Raw genomic sequence first — 20,195 nt, 5'->3', positions numbered from 1 at the left:
TTAATCAAATTCTTTAATATAGGTATGCAATTATCTACCATCACCTTAATATCTGTTTAATCTTGGGTGTACAGTGATATCCCTCTTTCATTCCTGATATTGGCAATTATGTCTTCTTTTTGTTTGTAAATGTGTGTAGGGATTTATTTGTCCTTTTCAAAGAGTCAGCTTTTGATTGACTTTTATCTGTTGTTTTTCTGTTTTCAGTTTAATAAATTTTATGCTCTGTATGTTTTTCCCTCCTGCTTGTTTTGGATTTATTTTATTCTTTTTGTAGTTTACTAAGGTGGAAAACTTAGATTACCCATTTGAGATCTTTTTTAAGATAAACATTTAATGCTATAAGTTTCCTTCTAACCACTGCTTTAGGTACATCCCACATATTTTGAACTGAGCAAAAGTTAAATGTCTAACTTCCCTTGGTTCTTACCCTTTTGCCCATGGATTATTTAGAAATATGTTGAGAGGATCCAAGATGGCGGCAAAGGAGGTAGAAGTTACACTCACCTCCTCCCAGGACCAAACTGTAATTATAACTAAAATATAGAACAATCAGCCTGAATAACCAACTGAAGACTAGCTGAACAGAAGTCTTTACATAAGAATTGACACAAGAAGCCACATCAAGACTGGTAGAAAGAGTGGAGGTGCAAAAAGTGCTGGTTTTGCACCCATGTGCAGCGGCTGAGAAACCAGAGGGATATCTCATTTATAAAGGTGCCACTCCTAAGGAGCGTGGGGTTTCAGCCCTTTACTGGGCTCCCCAGCCCAGAGCACCAGAGCACCAGAGCCAGAAAGAGGAGCCCACATATCATCTGGCTGTGAAACTCAGTGGGGATTCTGTCCATCAGGGAGAGACAGGAATCTTCTACAAACCCAGGTGCCCTCTTAAAGGGCCAGTGCACAAAATCACATTCATAGCCACTCATGCTGGGCTCTGGTAGAGGGCAGGTGATGACTCAAAGCAGACTAGAGTAATGCAAGGAGAGACTGGGTTTTATGGCTCCAGGGAGAGAGCAGGATGAATAGCCATCAGTGTCTCTATGCTGAGTTCCTCTCCCACATAGCCCAAAGAAGCCATCTTTCTTGAGTTGAGCACTCCCCATTGTATTCCATCAGCCTGTGAGGATGAAATTGCTTCACGGTCACCCTGCAATGTGGAGCTCACACCTTGCAGAGCAGGTAGCTACCTGGGCCCATTTTAGAGGTATGAGAACACTTGGGTTTATCATAGACTGAGTTGTGTGGCTCTGGGGATGGGGACCATCCCCCACTGCTCCCCGGAACCTGAGCAGTGCCCATACCTATCCCCACAGAGGATCCACTAGCTCAACACTCCTGGCTTCTGAAGTCCTGCTCTGCTGAGCTCAAAGCTCTTGAGGAGCTTCAGGCAGAATTGGGACAGACTGATTGGCTCTGTGGCAGCGGGCAGGGCGGCCAGTTTACCTTTGCCTGCCTGACTATTGCAGAACCCTACCTTCACACAGCCAAATCTTGGTCTATTTGGGCCTGATATACTCTACTGGCCTCACCCTGATAACCCCCTGAGATCTTTCCTCACAACAAAGATTTGCAGGCACCTGGTGATTCACTGAGACCCTCACAGAACTCACATGCTGCAAGAGGCTCTTTCAGTGAGTGAGCCTAATAGGCAGCCTTCAGGTGGAGGCTGATTGCAAGGTGCCTTAGGCCTTTTGCCTACCTGGCCCTGGACTTAATAAAGGTGGAAGCTGGTTTTGGGGCACAGCTTGGCCCTTCCCACACAAGCCCAGGCCCAGCAGAGACAGCCACAAGACTAGATCACTTTGTAACTCCAAACAGATTGGCGAGGGTTAGTCACAGTCAGTATATGACATTAATTGGCACCTGATTCCCCTGCAAGAGACTCCAGAACCAACAGACCCAGTGGAAGACTTAAGTCATCATCAGAGCAGAACCCAGGTAGCTCCACAAGTGACACATCCAAAGGGAGATCTTAGAAAGGCACCAGATCTCCTGAATCGAATTGTGCTTTCTGTGGTCAGCACTTGAACAGCTGCTAGTACACTGTGGTTGGGGTTGATCCTCATCATCAGCCAGTCTGAGGGTTGGCCCCATACACAAGCAGGCTAGCAGCAATCAAGATTCAACTAGAACAAGAAGGTCCACATAATCTACACCAAGGACATTCCTAGAGCACCCATATCAGGTGATCAGGGAGAGTATACCTCTGGGTCCCACAGAACACCTATTGATAAGGCCACCATACAATGACTGGGAGACATAGCAAATGTATCTAACACACAGACAAACACACAAAGGCAGCCAATATGGAAAGACAAAGAAACAGGTCCCAAATGGAAGAACCAGAGAAATTTTCAGAAAATTAAGTGAGATAGAGACAAGCAATCTACCAATACAGAGTTCAAAACAATGGTGATAAGAATACCTAAGGAACTGAGTGAGAAGTTTCATGGCATAAAAAAGGACATAGGAATCATAAAAAAAGAACCAGTCAGAAATTAATTTAATTAATTAGTATCTGAAAAGAATAATACAGTAAAAGGAATCAAAAGTAGGCTAGATAAAGTAGAAGTTTAAATCAGTGATTTGAAAGACAGGATAGCAAAAACCACAGAATTAGAGCAGCTAAAAGGAAAAAAAAGAATTTTAAAAAATGAGGATAGTTTAAGAGACCTTTGGGATAACAAAATGTAATAACATCCACATCAGGGGTACCAGAAGAAGAGAGAGCAAAGGATTGAGAACCTTCTGAAGAAATACTGACTGAGAACTTCCCTAATCTGGTGATGGAAAAAGACACAAATCCAGGAAGAAAAGGAAGTCCCGAAGAAGATGAATCCAAAGAGGCCCACACCAAGACATCATAATTAAAATGGCAGAGGTTAAAAACAGAGAATCTTAAAAGCAGCAAGAGAGAGACAGTTACCTACAAGGGAACTCCCATAAGACTGTCAGCTGATTTATCAACAGAAACACTTCAAGCCAGAAGGGACTGGCACAGAAGTTCCAAGTGATGAAAAGTGAGGACTTACAGCCAAGACTATCTACCTAATAAGGTTATCATTTAAAATTGAAGGAGAAATTAGGAGTTTCCTAGAGAAAAAGCTAAAGGAGTTCATTACCAACAAACCAATATTACAAGATATGTTAAAGGACATTCTGTTGTGTTACAAGAACAAGAAGAAAGGCAAAAACCTCCAAGAGGAACATAGTTAAAAGAACAAAAGGTCAATAAATAAGTACCTATATCAATAATAAATGTAAATGTAAATATTAAATACTCCAATCAAAAGACAGGTAGCTTGATGGATAACAGAACACGATCAAGATATATATACATATAAAAATATGTATACATATATAAATATAAATAGAAAAAGTCCAGCTATTGTTAATATAATGAGAACAGTTTGGGTGACATTGATGTAACCTGGTAGCCAAGGAGAGTGGACTGGAATGCGCATGCATGAACAATGACAATTTCACTGTACTAGTGAGTGGGGTCAGTAGACGCCATTGAGTGAGCATGTGTACTTTGTGGCCATCACATTCAAAACGACTGAGTGAGTAGAGCAATGAATCTGCATTAAGTTTTGCATTAAGCTTGAACAGTCCTCCATGGAAACTATTCTGATGATTCAGAAGGCCACAGCTATGGGCATCTGGTGATTGGCAGCTTCATCACGGCAGTGCACCCTCTCATGCATCATGTCTTGTTCAGAGTTTTTCCACAAAACATCAAATCACCCAGGGGACTCAGCCCCCCTACAACCCACATTTGGCACCCTGTGACTTCTGGCTTTTCCCCAAACTAAAATCATCTTTGAAAGGGAAGAGATTTCAGACCGCTAATAAGATTCAGGAAAATATGACAGGGCAGCTGATGGTGATTGGGAGAACTGTGTGAGTGCCCAAGGTATCTACTTTGAAATGTCTCTACTTTTCATATTGCATGGCTGGATACCATCTGGACAAACTATATACACACACACACGTAGTCATACACACACATGTAGTCATACACACACACACACGAGACCCACCTCAGAACACAAACATACATACACAGACTGAAAGTAATGGTGTGGAAAAAGTTATTTCATGCAAACAGAAATTTTAAAAAAGCTGGGGTAGCAATAGTTATATTTGACAATATAGACTTTTAAAACAAAGGCTATAGTAAGAGACAAATAAGGACACTACATAATGATAAAAGGAGCAGTCCAACAAGAGGATATAACCCTTGTAAACATGTATGCACCCTACATAAAAGCACCTAAATAAATAAAGCAAGACTTAATGGACATAAATGGAGAGATCAACAGTGATACAATCACACTAGGATATTTTAACACCCCATTGACATCAATGGATAGATCTTCCAGACAGAAAATCAACACGGAAACAGTGGCCTTAAATGGCACACTAAGCCAGAAGGATTTAGTTAACATATTCAGAACTTTCACCCCGAAGCAGCAGAATATACATTGTTTTCAAGTGCACATGGAGCATTTTGTAGCACAGAGCATGTGTTAGGCCATGAAACAAGACTCAATAAATTTTAGAAGATTGAAATCATATGAGGTATCTTCTCTAACCACAATGCTATGAAACTCCCAATAAATTACAGGGAAAAAGCTGAAAAACACAAACACATAGAGGCTAAATAACATCTACTAAACAATGAATGGTTTAACAATGAGAGCAATGAAGAAATCAAAAGATACCTTGAGACAAATCAATATAAAACTACAATAACCTCACATGTATGGGATAGAACAAAAGACATCCCAAGAGAGAAATTCATAGCATTATAGAAAGAAGAAAAATCTCAAATAAACAATCTAACCTTGCATGTATAGGAACCAGAAAAAGAACAAAAAACAAAGCCCCAAATTAGGAACCAGAAAAAGGCCCCAAAAAGGAAATAAGAAAGAACAGAGTGGAAATAAAAGAATCTAACAAAAGTAGTATAAAAGATTAATGAAACCAAGAGCCGGTTCTTTGAAAAGATATACAAGATTGATAAACCTTTAGCCAGGCTCATCAAGAATAAAAAAAGAAAGGATTCAAATAAATGAGGTCAGAAATAAAAGACAAGTAACAACCGACACCACAGAAATACAAAGGATTCTGTGAAAATATTATGAATAACTACATGCCAACAAATTTGACAGTCCAGAAGAAATTAATAAATTTCTAAAAATGCACAATTTTCCAGAACAATCAAGAAGAAACAAAATTTGAAGACCGATTAAAAGTAATAAAATCAAAGCAGTAATTTTAAAAACTCCCAGTAAACCAAAGTCTTGGGTCGATGGTTTCACAGGTAAATTTTACCAAGCATTCAGAGAACTAATACTTATCCTTCTCAAACTATTTCAAAAGTTCAAGAGGAAGGAAGACTCTTGAAGTGTATTTTAAGAGAGAAGTATCCTAATTCCTAAACCAAATAAAGGCACTACAAGGAAAGAAAATTAGAGCCCAATAAATATCCCTGGTAAAATAAGTGCAGAAATCCTAAACAAAATATTAGCAAGCCAAATTCAGCAATACATTAAAAAGATCATACAGCATGATCAAGTGGGATTTATTTTTAGGATGCAAAGTTGGTGCAATATTCACAAATCAATTAACTTGATACACTGCATAAACAAAATGAAAGATAAAAATCATCAATAAATAAATGCAAAAAAATGCTTTTGATAAAATCTAGCACTCATGATAAAAACACTCAGCAAAGCGGGCATAGAGGGAACCTATCTCAGTGTAATAAACACTGTATATGACAAGTCCACAGCTAAGCTCATACTCAATGGGGAAAATACTGAAACCATTTCCTTTTATATCAGGAGCAAAACTGGGATGTTTGCTTTCACCACCCTTATTCAACATAGTACGGAAGTCCTAACCACAGCAGTCAAACAAGAAGAAGAAATAAAAGGCACCCAAATTGGAAAAGAAGTAAAACTGTCATTATTTGTAGATGACATAATATTGTATGTACAGAAACCTAAAGATTCCACCAAAAACTACTAGGAGTGATATATGCACTCAGCAAAGCAGCAGGATACAAAATAAATATTCAGAAATCGATTGCATTTGTATGCACCAATAATGAACTATCAGAAAGGTAAGCTAAAAAAAACAATCCAGTTTACCATTGTGTTAAAAAAATACCTAGTAATAAATTTAATCAAGAAGGTAAAAGATCTGAACTGGGAAAATTATAAGGCACCAAAGAAAGAAAGAAAGAAACTGAAGATGATACAAATAAATAAAAGCATATACTGTGTTTATGGATTGGAAGAATTAACATCGTTAAAATGTCCATACTTTCCAAAGCAATCTATAGAATCAACACACTTCCTTTCAAAATATAACAGCATTTTAAACAGAACTAGAACAAATAATCCAAGAATGTATATGAAACCACAAAAGACCTCAAATATCTACAGCAGTCTTGAGAAAGAAGAATGAAGTTGGAGGAATCATGCTACCTGAATCAAAATATACTTCAAAGCTATGGTAATCAAAACAGCATTGTACTAGTATAAAAAGAGAGGTATAGGTCAATGGAAAGAGAGAGCTCAGAATAAAATTCATACCTATGTGGTCAATTAATATTTGATAGAAGTGGCAAGTACATACAATGAGGTAAAGGTGGTCATTTCAATAAATGGTATTAGGAAAATTGGACAGATAATGCAAAAAAAAAAGAATCTATACCATTTTATTAACACCATATACAAGAATAAATTGAAAATGGATTAAAGACCTAAATGTAAGACTGAAATCATAAATCTTTTGGGAGAAACATAAGCTGGAACCGTTTGGACATTTCTCTTAGTAATATTTTTATGATATATCTCCTCAGGCAAAGGAAACAAAAGAAAAAAACAAATGGGACTACATTAAACTGAAGAGATTTTGTACAGCTAAAGAAACCATTAACAAAATGAAAATACAACCCACTGAGTGGGAGATGATATTCACCAATGATACATCTGGTAAGGGGCTAATATGCAAAATTTATAAAGAAGTCATACTATTCAATACCAAAAAAACACAAACCAATTTTAATGTGTACAAAATCCAGTGTCACCCCAATACATTTCAATAAAAAGGAAAAATATGAGCAAAGGACTTCACTAGACACTTCTCCAGAGAGGACATGCAGATCGCCAACAGATACACAAAAAGATGCTCAACATCACTAATCATTAGAGAAATGCAAATTAAAACCACAATGAAATATCACCGCACACCTCTCAAAATAGCCATCATAAACAAATCAACAAACACGTGATGGAGAGGAGATGGAGAAAAGGGAACCCTTGTTTATAAACTGTTGGTGGGAATGCAAATTGTTGCAGCTACTGTAGAAAGCATTATGTAGGTACCTCAAAATATTAAAAATAAGCCTTGGACTGTGCAACTCAGTTGGAATATTGCCCCATTACCTAAAGTTTGTGGGTTTGATTCCTGGCCAGAGCACATACCTAGTTTGCAGGTTTGATGTTCAGTTGGAGCACATACATCTCTGGTTCAAGCATGAATGATCCTCAGTCTAGTATGTTCAGAAGGCAACCAATCAATGATTCTCTATTGATGTTTTTTCCCCTCCTTTCTTCTCTAAAAAGCAATGAAAAATTGTTCTTGGTTGAGGATAAATACATATTATAAATGAATGAATGAATGAATGAATTGCTTTATGACCCAGTAATTCTACTTATGAGTTCATATTAGAAGAAACCCAAGGCACTAATTTGAAAGAATTTATGCACCCCTATGTTCACTGCAGCATTATTTACAATAGCGAAAATATGGACGCAGCCTGTGCCCATCAATAGATTATCTGAAAGAGAAGAATTGGTACATATATAAAGTGGAATATATTCGGCCATAAAAAATAAGGACATCTTACCACTTGGGCAGCATGAATGCACCTAGAGGGTATTATGCTAAGTGAAACAAGTCAGAGAAAGACATTTATGATTTCAATCATTTTGGAATCTAAAGAACAATATAAAGGGACAAACAAAACAGAAACAGACTCATAGTTGTAGAAAGGAAATTGATGGTTGCCAGGAGGAGGGGTGTTGGGGGACTAGGTGAAAAGGTGAGGGGATTAAGAATTACAAAATAGTCATTAGGATGTTAAGTGGAGCATAGGAAATATCATCAGTGATATTGTAATAACTATGGATGGTGCCAGGTGGGTACTGGAAATATTGAGGGGAACACTTTGTGATGTATATGATTGCCGCTATGCTGTGCACCTGAAACTAATACAAAATAAAATTGGATGTAAGCTATAATTTAAAAAATTAAATTAAAAAAAGAAATATATTTAGTTTCCTAGTTTTGGGAGAATTTTTTTGTTATTGATTTCTGAACTATATTATGGTCAGAATGTATTTTGATGACTTCACCTTTTAAAAATGTTTAAAAATCCTTCAGTGACCTAGGACATAGTATGTCTTGGTGAATATCTTGTGTACAATGTAAAGAGTTTGTGTTCGGCTGATGCTGGGTGTCATGCTGCTGTTTATCTGTGGTAACCTCCATGTTCTGAGGTAAGAACTGTCTGCTCCCAGATTTATATAGCCACTACAGTTTCATTTGATTAGTGTTTACATCATACCTTTTTCCATGTATTTACTTTTGACCTACCTTTATCATTCATTTTTTTTTTAAATACTTTATGTATTATTTTAGAGGAGAAGGGAGGGAGAAAGAGAGGGAGAAAAACATCAGTAGGTTGTCTCTCAGATGCCCCCAACTGGGAACCTGGCCAGCAGCCCAGGCATGTGCCCTAACCCAAATCGACCTAGTGACCTTTTGGTTGCAGGCAGGTGCTCAGTCTACCAAGCCACACCTGCTTGGGCCATTCATTGTTTTAAAAGTAAGTTTCTTATAAGTAGCATTTTCCTGAGTCAGTTTTTTTCTTAATCTATTCTGACAATGTTGTCTTTTATTGGTGGTGGTAATTTTATTTCAGTGTAAGTTTTAATTATTTACATTAAATAATTATTACAGTATGGTTATTTGAATTGTAATATGTAAATATAATTATTGATATTTGTTATTATAACCTAAATGTGATTGTATTAATTGTAATGCTTGGATTTAGTTTACCATTTTATTATTTGGTTTTTGTTTTTTGTGTTTCCCATTCCTTGATTTCCTAGTTTCTGCTTGTTATGGATTGTTTAAATGTTTTTAGAATATATTTATTGAGTTCTTTGTTATATCTTTTTGTGTAGGGTTTTTAATAGTTTCTTTGGGGATTGCAGTATACATAGTTTTCACAGTCTGCTTAAACATAATCCTTTATCACTTCAAGTGGAAGGTAGTGACCTTACCACTACATAGTCCATTTACCTTGCCATTTACTTGTTGTTAGTTGTCAACTACATATGTTAAAAAAAAAATCAATTTTAAATTTTGCTTTCAACTGTTATATGTGAAGAATTTAAGAGAAGAAAAAATTGTCTATTTTATTTAAAGCAGATATTTGCTGTATCTCTTCCTTCATTCCTGAAATTCAGTGTTCATTTCTGTTATTTCACTAGTGTCTCAAGAATTTCCTTTAGCACTTTTTTAGAGCAGTTCTGCTGTCAAAGAATTCTCTCAGTTATCCTCCATCTGAGAAATGGTTTCTTTTTCTTTTTCTTGAAATAATTTTCACTTGGTAGAGAATTCTAGGTTGATAGTTCTTTTACCACTTTAAAAATGTTTAAAAATCCACTGAGCTGCTGTAGCTCAGTGGATTGAGCACGGGCTGTGAACCAAAGTGTTGCAGGTTCGATTCCCAGTCAGGGCACATGCCTGGGTTGCAGGCCATGGCCCCCAGCAACCACACATTGATGTGTCTCTCTCTCTCTCTCTCTCTCTCTCTCTCTCTCTCTCTCTCTCTCTCTCTCTCTCTTTCTCCCTCCCTTTCCTCTCTAAAAATAAATAAATAAAATCTTTTTTAAAAAATGTTGTTTGCTTCCTGTGGCCTCCATGGTTTCTGGTGAGAAATCTGCCATCTTGGAATCCTTACACTTAACATGAGGTTGTGTGTGTCTGTGCACGTGTGGCCACTTTCAAGATACTTTTCATTACTTTTCATGTTAGCAGTTTCCTTTTAGTGTCTGAACATAGAGTTTTTTAGTTTCTTCGTATTTGAGATTCACTGAGCTGCTTGCTTGATTTTATACATTTGGTTTCATGCCGTATTTGGGGGAGCTTTTTGTCATTGTTTCTTCAAAAAAAAATTTTTTTTGCTCTGTAAATTTTTCCTTTCCTTCTAGGACTTCAGTGACCCAAATCTTAGACATTTGTTATTCCCCTATAAGTTCCTGAGACTATTTACTTTTCTCTATAAATTTTTTTCTTGGAAAATTTCTTTTCATCTATCCCCAAATTTACTGACTCATTCCTCTATCATTTTCACTGTGCTTTGTCTTTCCAATGAATTTTAACTTTGGGTTGTTATGTTTTTTAGTTCTAAAATATCCTTTTTTTTTAATCTTCTGTTTCTCTGTAGTGGCAGTCTTCTATTTGTTTCACATGTGTTTGACTTCTTGGAGCATGATTATAATAGCTTCTTTAAAACTTTTTGTTGTTGTTGTTGTGGTTATTATAATTCTAGCATCTGTGTAATCTTGTTAGGTTTAGAGGTTCGACCCCTGGTCAGGTCACATACAAGAATCAACCAATGAATGAATAAATAAATGGAACAACAAATTGCTATTCCTCTGTTTTGCTCTCTCCCTCTCTCTCAAAATCAATAAATAAAAAATTAGAAAAGTAAAGTACTTGTTGATAGGGTGGGATTTTCTGTTGTTATATTATTGTTTTCTGAGTGTCTTTTAGGTCTCTTCTCCCTCTTTTTCTCTCTCCCTGTTTTCCTTTTTTCTTAATGTAGTGGGCTTACATAGAAGGTCTTAGAGCGATAGCAGTCTGTTTTAAGCTAATAACAACTTAACTTTAATCACATACTAGAACTTTGTGCTATTAGTTCTCCCTGGCCCCATCCTTACTCCAGCACTTTTTGACTCAAATAAGTCATTTTGATTTTTTGTATATAAGTTTCTTTTCTATAAAAATAGGGATAAGCTACTCTGCTAACCCCACAGGTTCTGTGAGTATGGTATACACACCCAGAGAGAGTCCCTGAGGCTTTTTCAAGGGGGTTTGTGTGATCAAAATGATTTTCACAACAATTCTAAGATGTCTTTTTTGTGTAATCATGAGAGAAATATACAGAAGCACTTCTGCATACTGAAGTATATTACTTCTGTTGAGGAAAAGTGCATGTGTAGTCGATTGTTTTTGTGAATTCAAATACCTGCTTTTTAAATGGAATACAAGTTTTACTTGTAAGAATGACTATAGACAAACTATGGTCATGCAAACTTGGATTTTTGGCAAACATTTTCTTGGGAATGAATGATGTAAACTTGTTATTTCAACAACGGCTGACAGTATTTGTTGCTCAATGGTAAAATTTAAGCTTTTTAAGTGAACATAACAGTATTGGAACACTTGTGTTCCAGGCACTCTGTGCCTTCACAGCTTTAAAAGAGTATTCTGATGAGATCATTGGTGAAACTGAGGATGTGATTTCTTTTTCTACTCTCTATGATGCAACATAGATTTGGAAGATCTGCATAAGCCAGTAAACCAATAGTTTCCAAAATATATGGTGAAAATGTATGATGTTATAAAATCATGAGTTTGGGAGATAGACCGGTCAATTTTAATATAACAGGATATAAATTCATTGTTGTAGTTTCAGAGTCTACATTCTAACTAACCTTTAAGAAAGTACCACTTGCCAAGCTTTGGTGCAGTATCAGAGAAGACCATGTCCACAGTTATCTTAAGAAGCCGTAAAAACACTCCTTTTTTGAAGTACATATCTGAAGCCAGATTTTTTTTCTTTTTTTATTTTATTTTAATTGTTCAAGTACAATTTTCTATCTTTTACTTCCATCCCAGTCCACCAGATTTTCTTAACATATAGAAAAGAAATCCATTTTTTTCTTCACAACACTTCTGACACAAAATGTATGCTTTTCCAAGCAGTTCTCTAATTTTCTGTGGACAGTAACTGAGAATTTTCCAGTTTAATTCATTCTGATAATAACTGCCTGGACTTAGGGCAGAATCCACAGGTTAAGGGCTCAGTCTCACAAGACTGCTCCCACCACTACTTCAGATGCCAGTTGTCAGTCCACTTACAACTGCTTATCCAGATACACAACACATTGTCACCTATACTTCTGGCCAACCAGATATAAATTGGGGATTTTTACAACACCTTCCTCTTGTTCAATAATTTTCTATAATGGCTCACAGAACTTAGGGAAACACTTTTGTTTACTGGTTTATATTAAAAGATAATAGAAAGTAAACAAATGAACAGCCAGAAGAAGAGGGACATAGGGCAAGGTCCAAAAGGGTATCAAGTGTAGGAGCCTCTGTCTCTGGAGTTCTGGTGTGCTATCCTTTTGGCACATGGATGCATTTACCAACCTGGAAACTGAACCACTTAATTGAGGGTTTGTGTGGTTCTGGTATATGGGCATGACTAATTAAAATGTTGACCATTGGCCCTGGCTGGTGTGCCTCAGTGGATTGAACGCTGGCCTGTGAACCAAAGGATCCCCGGTTCATTTCCAAGTGAAGGCACATGTCTGTGTTGTAGGCTAGGTCCCCAGTAGGGGGTGCTGGAGAGGCAACCACATATTGATGTTTTTCTCCCTCCCCCCTCCTCTCTCTAAAAATAAATAAATAAAATCTTTAAAACTAACTTTAAACTTTAAAAAAAAGATGTTGACCACTGGTTATTAATTTATGAAACCCATCCTTTCTACCTTCCCCAGAGGTCTGGCAACCAGCTTCTTTTCTGCCAGTCACCTTGTTACCACAGACTTTTCTTTGGTTGAGAGGGGCTTATTATGAATAATAGAAGATGCTCATATTGTCCCTACCACTCAGAAAATTCCAAGGATTTTAGGAGCTCTGTGCCAAGAACCAAAATGGAAAATGTATGTACACACACACACATTTTCTGTTATATCATTATGTCACAATATCCATCAACCAAAACAAAAAAACACACCTGAGTGAATGCCAAAGCAGATGTGAAAATCCAGTAGTTTGCTATCAGGACAAGTGTAAAACAGTGCCCTCTTCTAACTAATTTTTTCAATTTGGAAAAGTTATTTTCCTTTAAAACAAATGTCTGTGTTAACTTCTAGCAGATTTAATATTGTTAATTGTAACTGAGCCAGTTTTCTCATTTTTAATTTCTGATATCTTAACATCTGTATATAGAACACACATAAACAAAAATTGAGGTCCTCAATTTTTAAGATATCAAAGTCCTGAGAATACAAAGTTTGAGGTTCATTGTGTTAACATTCTAGGGTTTCGAAGGTCAAATGAATGTAATATTCATGAATGTGAAATCATTTTGTAACGTATGTAAAATGTAGATTTATAGATAATTTTTGATCTCCTCCCTTTATATTGCTGAGCAAGTCCTTCAAGTTCAGACTTTGAAGAGGAGACTGGAAAGAGAGCATGCAGGTGTCATTGCTCTTACAGAGCTTATTAGCTTAGTAGAGGGGGAATACACATTTAATTCCTCTGCTCCACAAATCAAACTGTAAACAGTGATATTATGATGAGATTTGTTTTATCCTAAATACATTTTCTTGTGTATTTGTACTTGTAGTGCACATACAGGTACACACACTTATGTGTATGTGCACATGCACGTGTGTTTAGGCTCACAGCAGACTAAGCCCTGCTATTCATGAATATAATCCATTGCTAGTTCAGTTTGTGTTGAGTTTTGAAGTTTTCCCCTTCTTCCTTTACAGGTATAGAACAAGATGCAGTGAATACTTTTACCAAATATATATCTCCAGATGCTGCTAAACCAATACCAATTACAGAAGCAATGAGAAACGATATCATAGGTAAGCAGTGCTTGAAGCTATGGCAAAAAAAAAAAAAGCGCCTATTTTTCATTATAAAAAGTTCTCTTTATCAACATGGAATCCTAGCTTGTTTTCAGGTATCTTTTTTTCCCCCAGGTGTAATAAAGTATGTTTATTTTAAAGATAACTTATAGGCTCTTAAACACAGTTCTGTGTCCTTTCCAATTACTGCCATGCAATCTGACATTGCTTCCTTTTAGAGAAACATTAATCTTTTTCTTTGCATTCTTAAACCATTTTTATTTTTTAATTACAGTTGACATACATCGTTATATTAGATTTAGGTGTTCACCCCAGTAATTAGACATAACTTATTAAGAGATCATACCCATCTGATACAATACATAGTTATTACAACACTATTGACTATATTCTGTATGCTGTATTTTGCATCACATGACAATTCTGTAACTACCAATCTGTACTACTTTATCCCTTCACCTTTTTCACATACCTACCCCTCACCCTGTCTCCCATCTGTTTTCAGATATCTGTAACTCATTTACAGACTTACTCTCTTATATGTTAGGCCCAAATTCTTAGACTTTGACTTGGATAAAAACAACAGCTAGAACAATAATATCACACATTTGAGTACTTACTGGGTCCCAGACAACATTCTAAGTACTCCATGGGTAAACTCATTTAATCTTCTAAAGAACCTTGCAGCATAAATATAGTTATTATTTTATAAATGAGGGAACTGAGGCACAGAGAGTAAGTAATTTTCCCAACATAACACAGCTCAGACGTGGCAGAATCAGGATTTGAACCAGACCTGTACACATTAACCAATATGCTATCAGCAGTGTTTTTTAAACTACATGGAGAACAATCTCTGTGTCCTCATCCCACTGCCAAAAAACAATAGACTAGAAAATCAAAGTGCTTCACAGTAGTAAAGGCAAAGAAACATAATTTCAGGAAGTTGTTTCCATTTTATATACATATATGTATGTGTATGCTGAGCCATATAAGTATGTTTCTTTGTAAATCACAAAAAATTTAAGAAAGCTTTTACTGTATTGCCTCAGCAAGGCCTTATGTGCACCTGTAATCACAGATAAAAATGGTTCATTTATTCATTGAACAGCTATTTCCATCAAGTTCTAATAGTAAGTTCTGTGTTTTTGTTACAATAAATTAGTATTTTTTATTTATGAAATATAACATGTTATTCAGCTCTTAGCAGATTCTTCCCAACGTGAGGCTCTTTCAGTCTTTACTGTAGGTCCTTTGCACTCACTCATTATTGGAGGCAGCAAAACCTCCCCCAGTTTCAGCTGTGCTTCTTACAGTCGTCCCACCATACTGGCCAGGGAACAGCCATTAGCTATTTTTGGGTCCATCGGATGCTGCCCCCATTGTTTTCCTTTTCTTTCTCTGACAGACACCTGTAACACATAGGTCTTAATGGCTCTTGGCGGTTTGTCCTTATGTACCAGTATTTTGGGATTTTCACCCAGTTTTGTTGCAAAGTTGTCATGGGATTTTGGTTTTTCTATGTAGTTTGTCTGTTTTTTTTTATGGGAATTTGTTGCTACTGTCTTCAAGACTTCCCTAGACTGACTCTTTCTAATAGTACAACTGGAGTGTCTTAACTGAGACACATACAACTTGGCTGGTTAGAGAATTGGATGGCTATTGATTCCTTAGGATGCTTGTACCAATTGATAACCAAGCTGGGGTAGGGGAGAAACGGAAGACGTTTTGAGCCAAATAGAACATTTGAAAATGAAAACTGTCATTATAATTCTAATTTTTCTTTTCTTAAACCTTATCAAATTAATGACGTAATCTCATGAGGAGAGAAATCTTCTGAAGGGTCAAGATGACAACATCTAGTGATTGAGGGGTCTGAGAAAGTTTCCATCCAGTGCCTATTATTATGCATTTTAAAAGTTTAATTACCTATATATCTTTAGAGCAGTCACTTTTCCTTTTTTAAACTCATTCTTCTAAATCCTGCCCTAATTATTGGTCTCTTTAGTTGGCATATTTTAGTACAGCTGTACTTTAAGTAAGTTATTATTTGAAGTCTACACTTAAGCTATTGTTATTGTGTCCCACCTGTGTAGTTTTATTGTAAATGTTATCCATGGGATTTTCGTGTTTCTGTCTAATTACTTAGTTTTTCTGTGGGGTTTCAGACTGACCCAAAGTCTGTTCCACAGCATCCTCCATTTTCTACAAATCCTTGAAGTGGCGGGATATTAAAAATACTTTGAAAGTACAGCTGACAGAATTTGCTTTTGGTTTGAAAGTGAGTGGTGTGAGAGGGAGAAAGGACTCCAGCATGACTCAATAGCTGAGAGGAGTTACCATTTACAAGATGAGGAGGAGAGTGGGTGTTATAGGTTGTGGGGAAAGTCGGAAGTTTGGATGTTCGATATCCAAATTATGAATGTCAGGTAGGAGTTTGTACATCTGTGTGAGGAGTTCATGAGAGAGGCCCAGGTTGGAGATATGTGTTTGAAAGTCATCAGCATATAGATGGGCTTAGTTATGAAACTGGATTACTGTCAAGTGTATGTGATGAATTAAGACGAGACATAAGGACTGAATTCTAGAGCAGGCCTAACATGTAGAGTCTGTCAGATAAGGAAGAACTAGCAAAGGAGAGTTAGAAGTAACAGCCAGTAATAATGTAGACCCTTCTACATCAACTGTGTATGAAGAAAGTAGTTTTTTCTGGAAGCCAAAATGTTCTGGAAACATTTTTCTGGAACTGAAAAATGTGTCTGGGGGGAAGGGAATGATTGAAGGTGTTAAGTTATACTAATAGGTTAAGTAAGATGAATAGTAGGAATGGAATGGATTTGGCAATCCTATGAGCAATCGGGCCAGTGGTCATCTTAATTAGAATGGACCTTTAGGACTAAAGCTTAATTGGAAGAGCCTTAAGAGAGGATAGGAGGAATGAAGACAGCAAGTACGGGCAGCTCTTAGGAGGCATTTTGCTCTACAGGTGAGCTGGAAAGGGATGTTACATCAAGGGACAATGGTTTTGGGGGGTTTTTTTGTTTGTTTTTTTTGTTTGTTTTTTAAGGTGACATGTTAAAAACAGATGGATGGTAGCATACAAACAAGTACACACAGTGTATTTAGCTGGTGGGAATGAGGTAATAGCAAAGAAAAATTTGATGCAGGAGAGAAGCAGGGACAGTTGTGGTAAAACAGTTATGAGAAGGCAGACAAGGATGGGGTCCAGTGCTCATATAAAGGGTTGCTCAGGCAGGTGTGAGGACCATTGACCTGCTGTAACAGGAGAGATAGGTAGAGATACAGGTGGGTTGGTAGACGTGGTGGGAAGTGATAGAAATAATTTTTGATTGCTCCTATTTTATTAGTGAAGTAGGAAGCAAAGAGAATAGAAGAGGTGTTAAAGTTTGGAGAAGATGTGCCATGTCTAGGAGAATGTAAGAGTAAATGGACTAGGAAACTGTAGTACAGGCCTTAGATGTCAGTAAGTTCCCACTGAGGTCATGGACCTAAAGTGAAACCAGCCATCATGGTTGTGTGGTTTTTTTCTAGTGATGTTTAATAGCTGAACAGCTTAATGTGCTATAGTTTATTTAGGCAATTTCTAACATTAGCACATATTATGTCTTTAAATTTCTATTGAATAACATTTTAATAAACTTTTTCCAGATGAATCTTTACACAAATCCATAATCCTTTAGGTTACAGTCCTAGAAATGAAATCACTGATGGAAAGGGTATGTTCATTTTTAAAGCTTATGAAACTGCCAAATGGCCCTCCAGAAAGATATACTAATTTATATTCCCACTATGTTAAGCATTATATTCCCATATGTTAACATATGGATTGTTAAGATACTTTTGTGCTGGTTTACTAGACAAAAGGTGGAGTGTCTTCTTATTTTAATTTGTAATTATATTTATTTGATTACTAATGAGCGTGCATATGTTTTCATATTTGCCATTTTATATTTGTTTTTTGTGAGTTGTCTTTTCATGTCCTTTTCTCTTTTATCTTTTGGGGTATTTCTTATTAGTTTGTAAGACTCTTGATATACAAAAGATAATCTGTCGTACATAGAGGAAACTGTCATACATGCCACAAATTTTTCCCCTAATTTGTTTTTGGAGTGTTTTGATGTATAGAATTAATTTTATGGTAAATCTTTTGTTGTCTGCTTTTGCATCTATATATGTTTAGAAAAACCTTCTGTACTTCAAGATCAGCTGTTCTGTATTTTCTTTTAGTTTCATTTAAAACCTCATTTATTTGTCTTTATAGTCATTTCCTATTTTGATTCATAAATTTGGGGTTTAATAGAAACTTAATTATTTATCATTTCTTTGACAGCAAAGATTTGTGGAGAAGATGGACAGGTGAATCCCAACTGTTTTGTTTCAGCACAGTCCATAGTCTTTAGTGCAATGGAGCAAGAGTAAGTTAATTTCATACTTTTACATTTTGCATTCTTTCTTGAGAGTTTGGGTTTAGTATTAGGAATGGGTTTCACTAACTGAAAACAATTTATCTTTGAGGATATAAGTATTTTGAATGTGGGAGCTCACAGGCATAACTCTAAGACTATCTTGGTTAATTTTTTATGTAAATTATGAACTCTATTAAAAATAATGTAAGTTTTCATTTGTGATGTTAATATTTCCTAAGGTAAAAGAATTTGTTTTTAATTCTGAAGTCATTTTGGTTTAATTGTAACTATTAGAATTGGTTTGTTTATTTAAACAATACATGTGTCTTTGGGTAAATATCCTAATTTGTTAGTGCATGCTGGTGAAACTGCCTCCAAAGAGCCTTTTTTTTTTTTTTTTGATTACTTACTGCTACATGCTCTTAAAAAGAATCTTCGTATTCATTCTTATATTTAACATTTGTGAAAGGGTGCTTTCTCTGTTCAAGGTCTAGTTAGATATAGTACTTACCTGGAAGGAAGTTGCAGGTTAATGAGAGAAATAGGGCATGTTCTTCTGTTACTGTAACATGAGGTAGCATGTGTTAAATATCAGAGGAAAGCTACAGAGTCACCAAGAATTGGGAAAGATACTTACAGGGAGAGGAATCAGGAACTGCCCCATGGGAAGGGAGGGGGTGTTGACCTAGGCTTTTAAGGTACAATAGGCATAGTATGGAAAGAGTGTATTTTTCCCAGTTAAGCTCTTTCCCTTGGTCCTTCCCTCAAATTGTCCCTTTTTGTCCATGTGCAGGCACTTTAGTGATTTTCTGCGAAGTCATCATTTCTGTAAATACCAGATTGAAGTGTTGACCAGTGGGACTGTTTACCTGGCTGATATTCTCTTCTGTGAGTCAGCCCTCTTTTATTTCTCTGAGGTAAAATCTGCATTTCCTTTCATATTCTGTTAGAGCATTTCAGCCTCTAAAATATAAATGCTGGTGCCCTGTCTGTAGAAAATACCATAGAAGAGACAAACCATTTTCCAATAGGTCAACTGGATTTAAATAATTTTATTATTTAAAACATACAACTACTTAAGTTGTATGTAATGGCAAGAGAACTTTAATGACATATTAGTCAGATTAAAGAGAGAACATGAGAATTTAGTATAAAATAGCTGATTTTGAAAAACCTAATTAAGAAGAAGCATATTTTTAATTATTTGGGGCTGTTTTAAAACCACAGAATTTGATACTTGATTCTAGTATGCAGATATTTGCAGACCAGACTGCAGAAGAGAAAAAGGAAAGTAGTAAATTTTTTCCTACTGTCATCACCTTTCCTTTAGTCACTTAGTGGGATTGCACAGTAAAGCGTCTGCAAAACACAGTGAGTATACTAATCTCTTTGGGGAAAACATTTTATATACCATATTTTGGTGTATAACGTGCTCCGATGTATAATGTGCACCCACACTTTTGGCTCAAACTTTCAGGGAAAAAATCTTTTGTTTTAATTTTTTAATTCAGATTTTTATTTCTTTATATTTAGATACTTGTTTTTTTGTATTAGAAAGGAATTCTAGCATTTATTATTGAGCATATTATGTAATAATAATTACAAAACACAAGAACAGATACACAAGGTATTTCAGGTAGTACTCATGCATAATGTGCATCCTCCTTTTTCCCTCAGAAATTTGGGTAAGAAGGTGCACATTATACACGGCAAAATATGGTGGTATAGCAGTATTTGTAGGCTTCAGCAAATGAAATTCTTTTGTTGCAAGTAAATG

The 20,195-nt window shown here is 36.1% G+C and overlaps 1 protein-coding gene across 4 annotated transcripts in view; it reads left to right on the top strand.

Annotated features, from left to right (window-relative positions):
• Nucleotides 1–20,195, top strand: part of AKAP10 (A-kinase anchoring protein 10) — a 76,557-nt gene that overhangs the window by 21,592 nt on the left and 34,770 nt on the right. For all 4 annotated transcript variants that reach the window (XM_045824074.1, XM_045824075.1, XM_045824073.1 and 1 more), the window contains exons 5-7: nucleotides 13,890–13,988; nucleotides 18,343–18,427; nucleotides 19,212–19,335. In XM_045824074.1, coding sequence (XP_045680030.1) covers nucleotides 13,890–13,988; nucleotides 18,343–18,427; nucleotides 19,212–19,335 — 308 coding nt within the window. The remainder of the gene's footprint in view (nucleotides 1–13,889; nucleotides 13,989–18,342; nucleotides 18,428–19,211; nucleotides 19,336–20,195) is intronic.

The sequence above is a fragment of the Phyllostomus hastatus genome, unplaced genomic scaffold (assembly GCF_019186645.2).
Source record: "Phyllostomus hastatus isolate PE091 unplaced genomic scaffold, TTU_PhHast_1.1 phas_scaffold_55, whole genome shotgun sequence".
In the NCBI taxonomy this organism is placed as follows: Eukaryota; Metazoa; Chordata; class Mammalia; order Chiroptera; family Phyllostomidae; genus Phyllostomus; species Phyllostomus hastatus.
The sequence above is the reverse complement of the archived record's forward strand: the minus strand, read 5'-3'. Positions and strand labels throughout refer to the sequence as shown.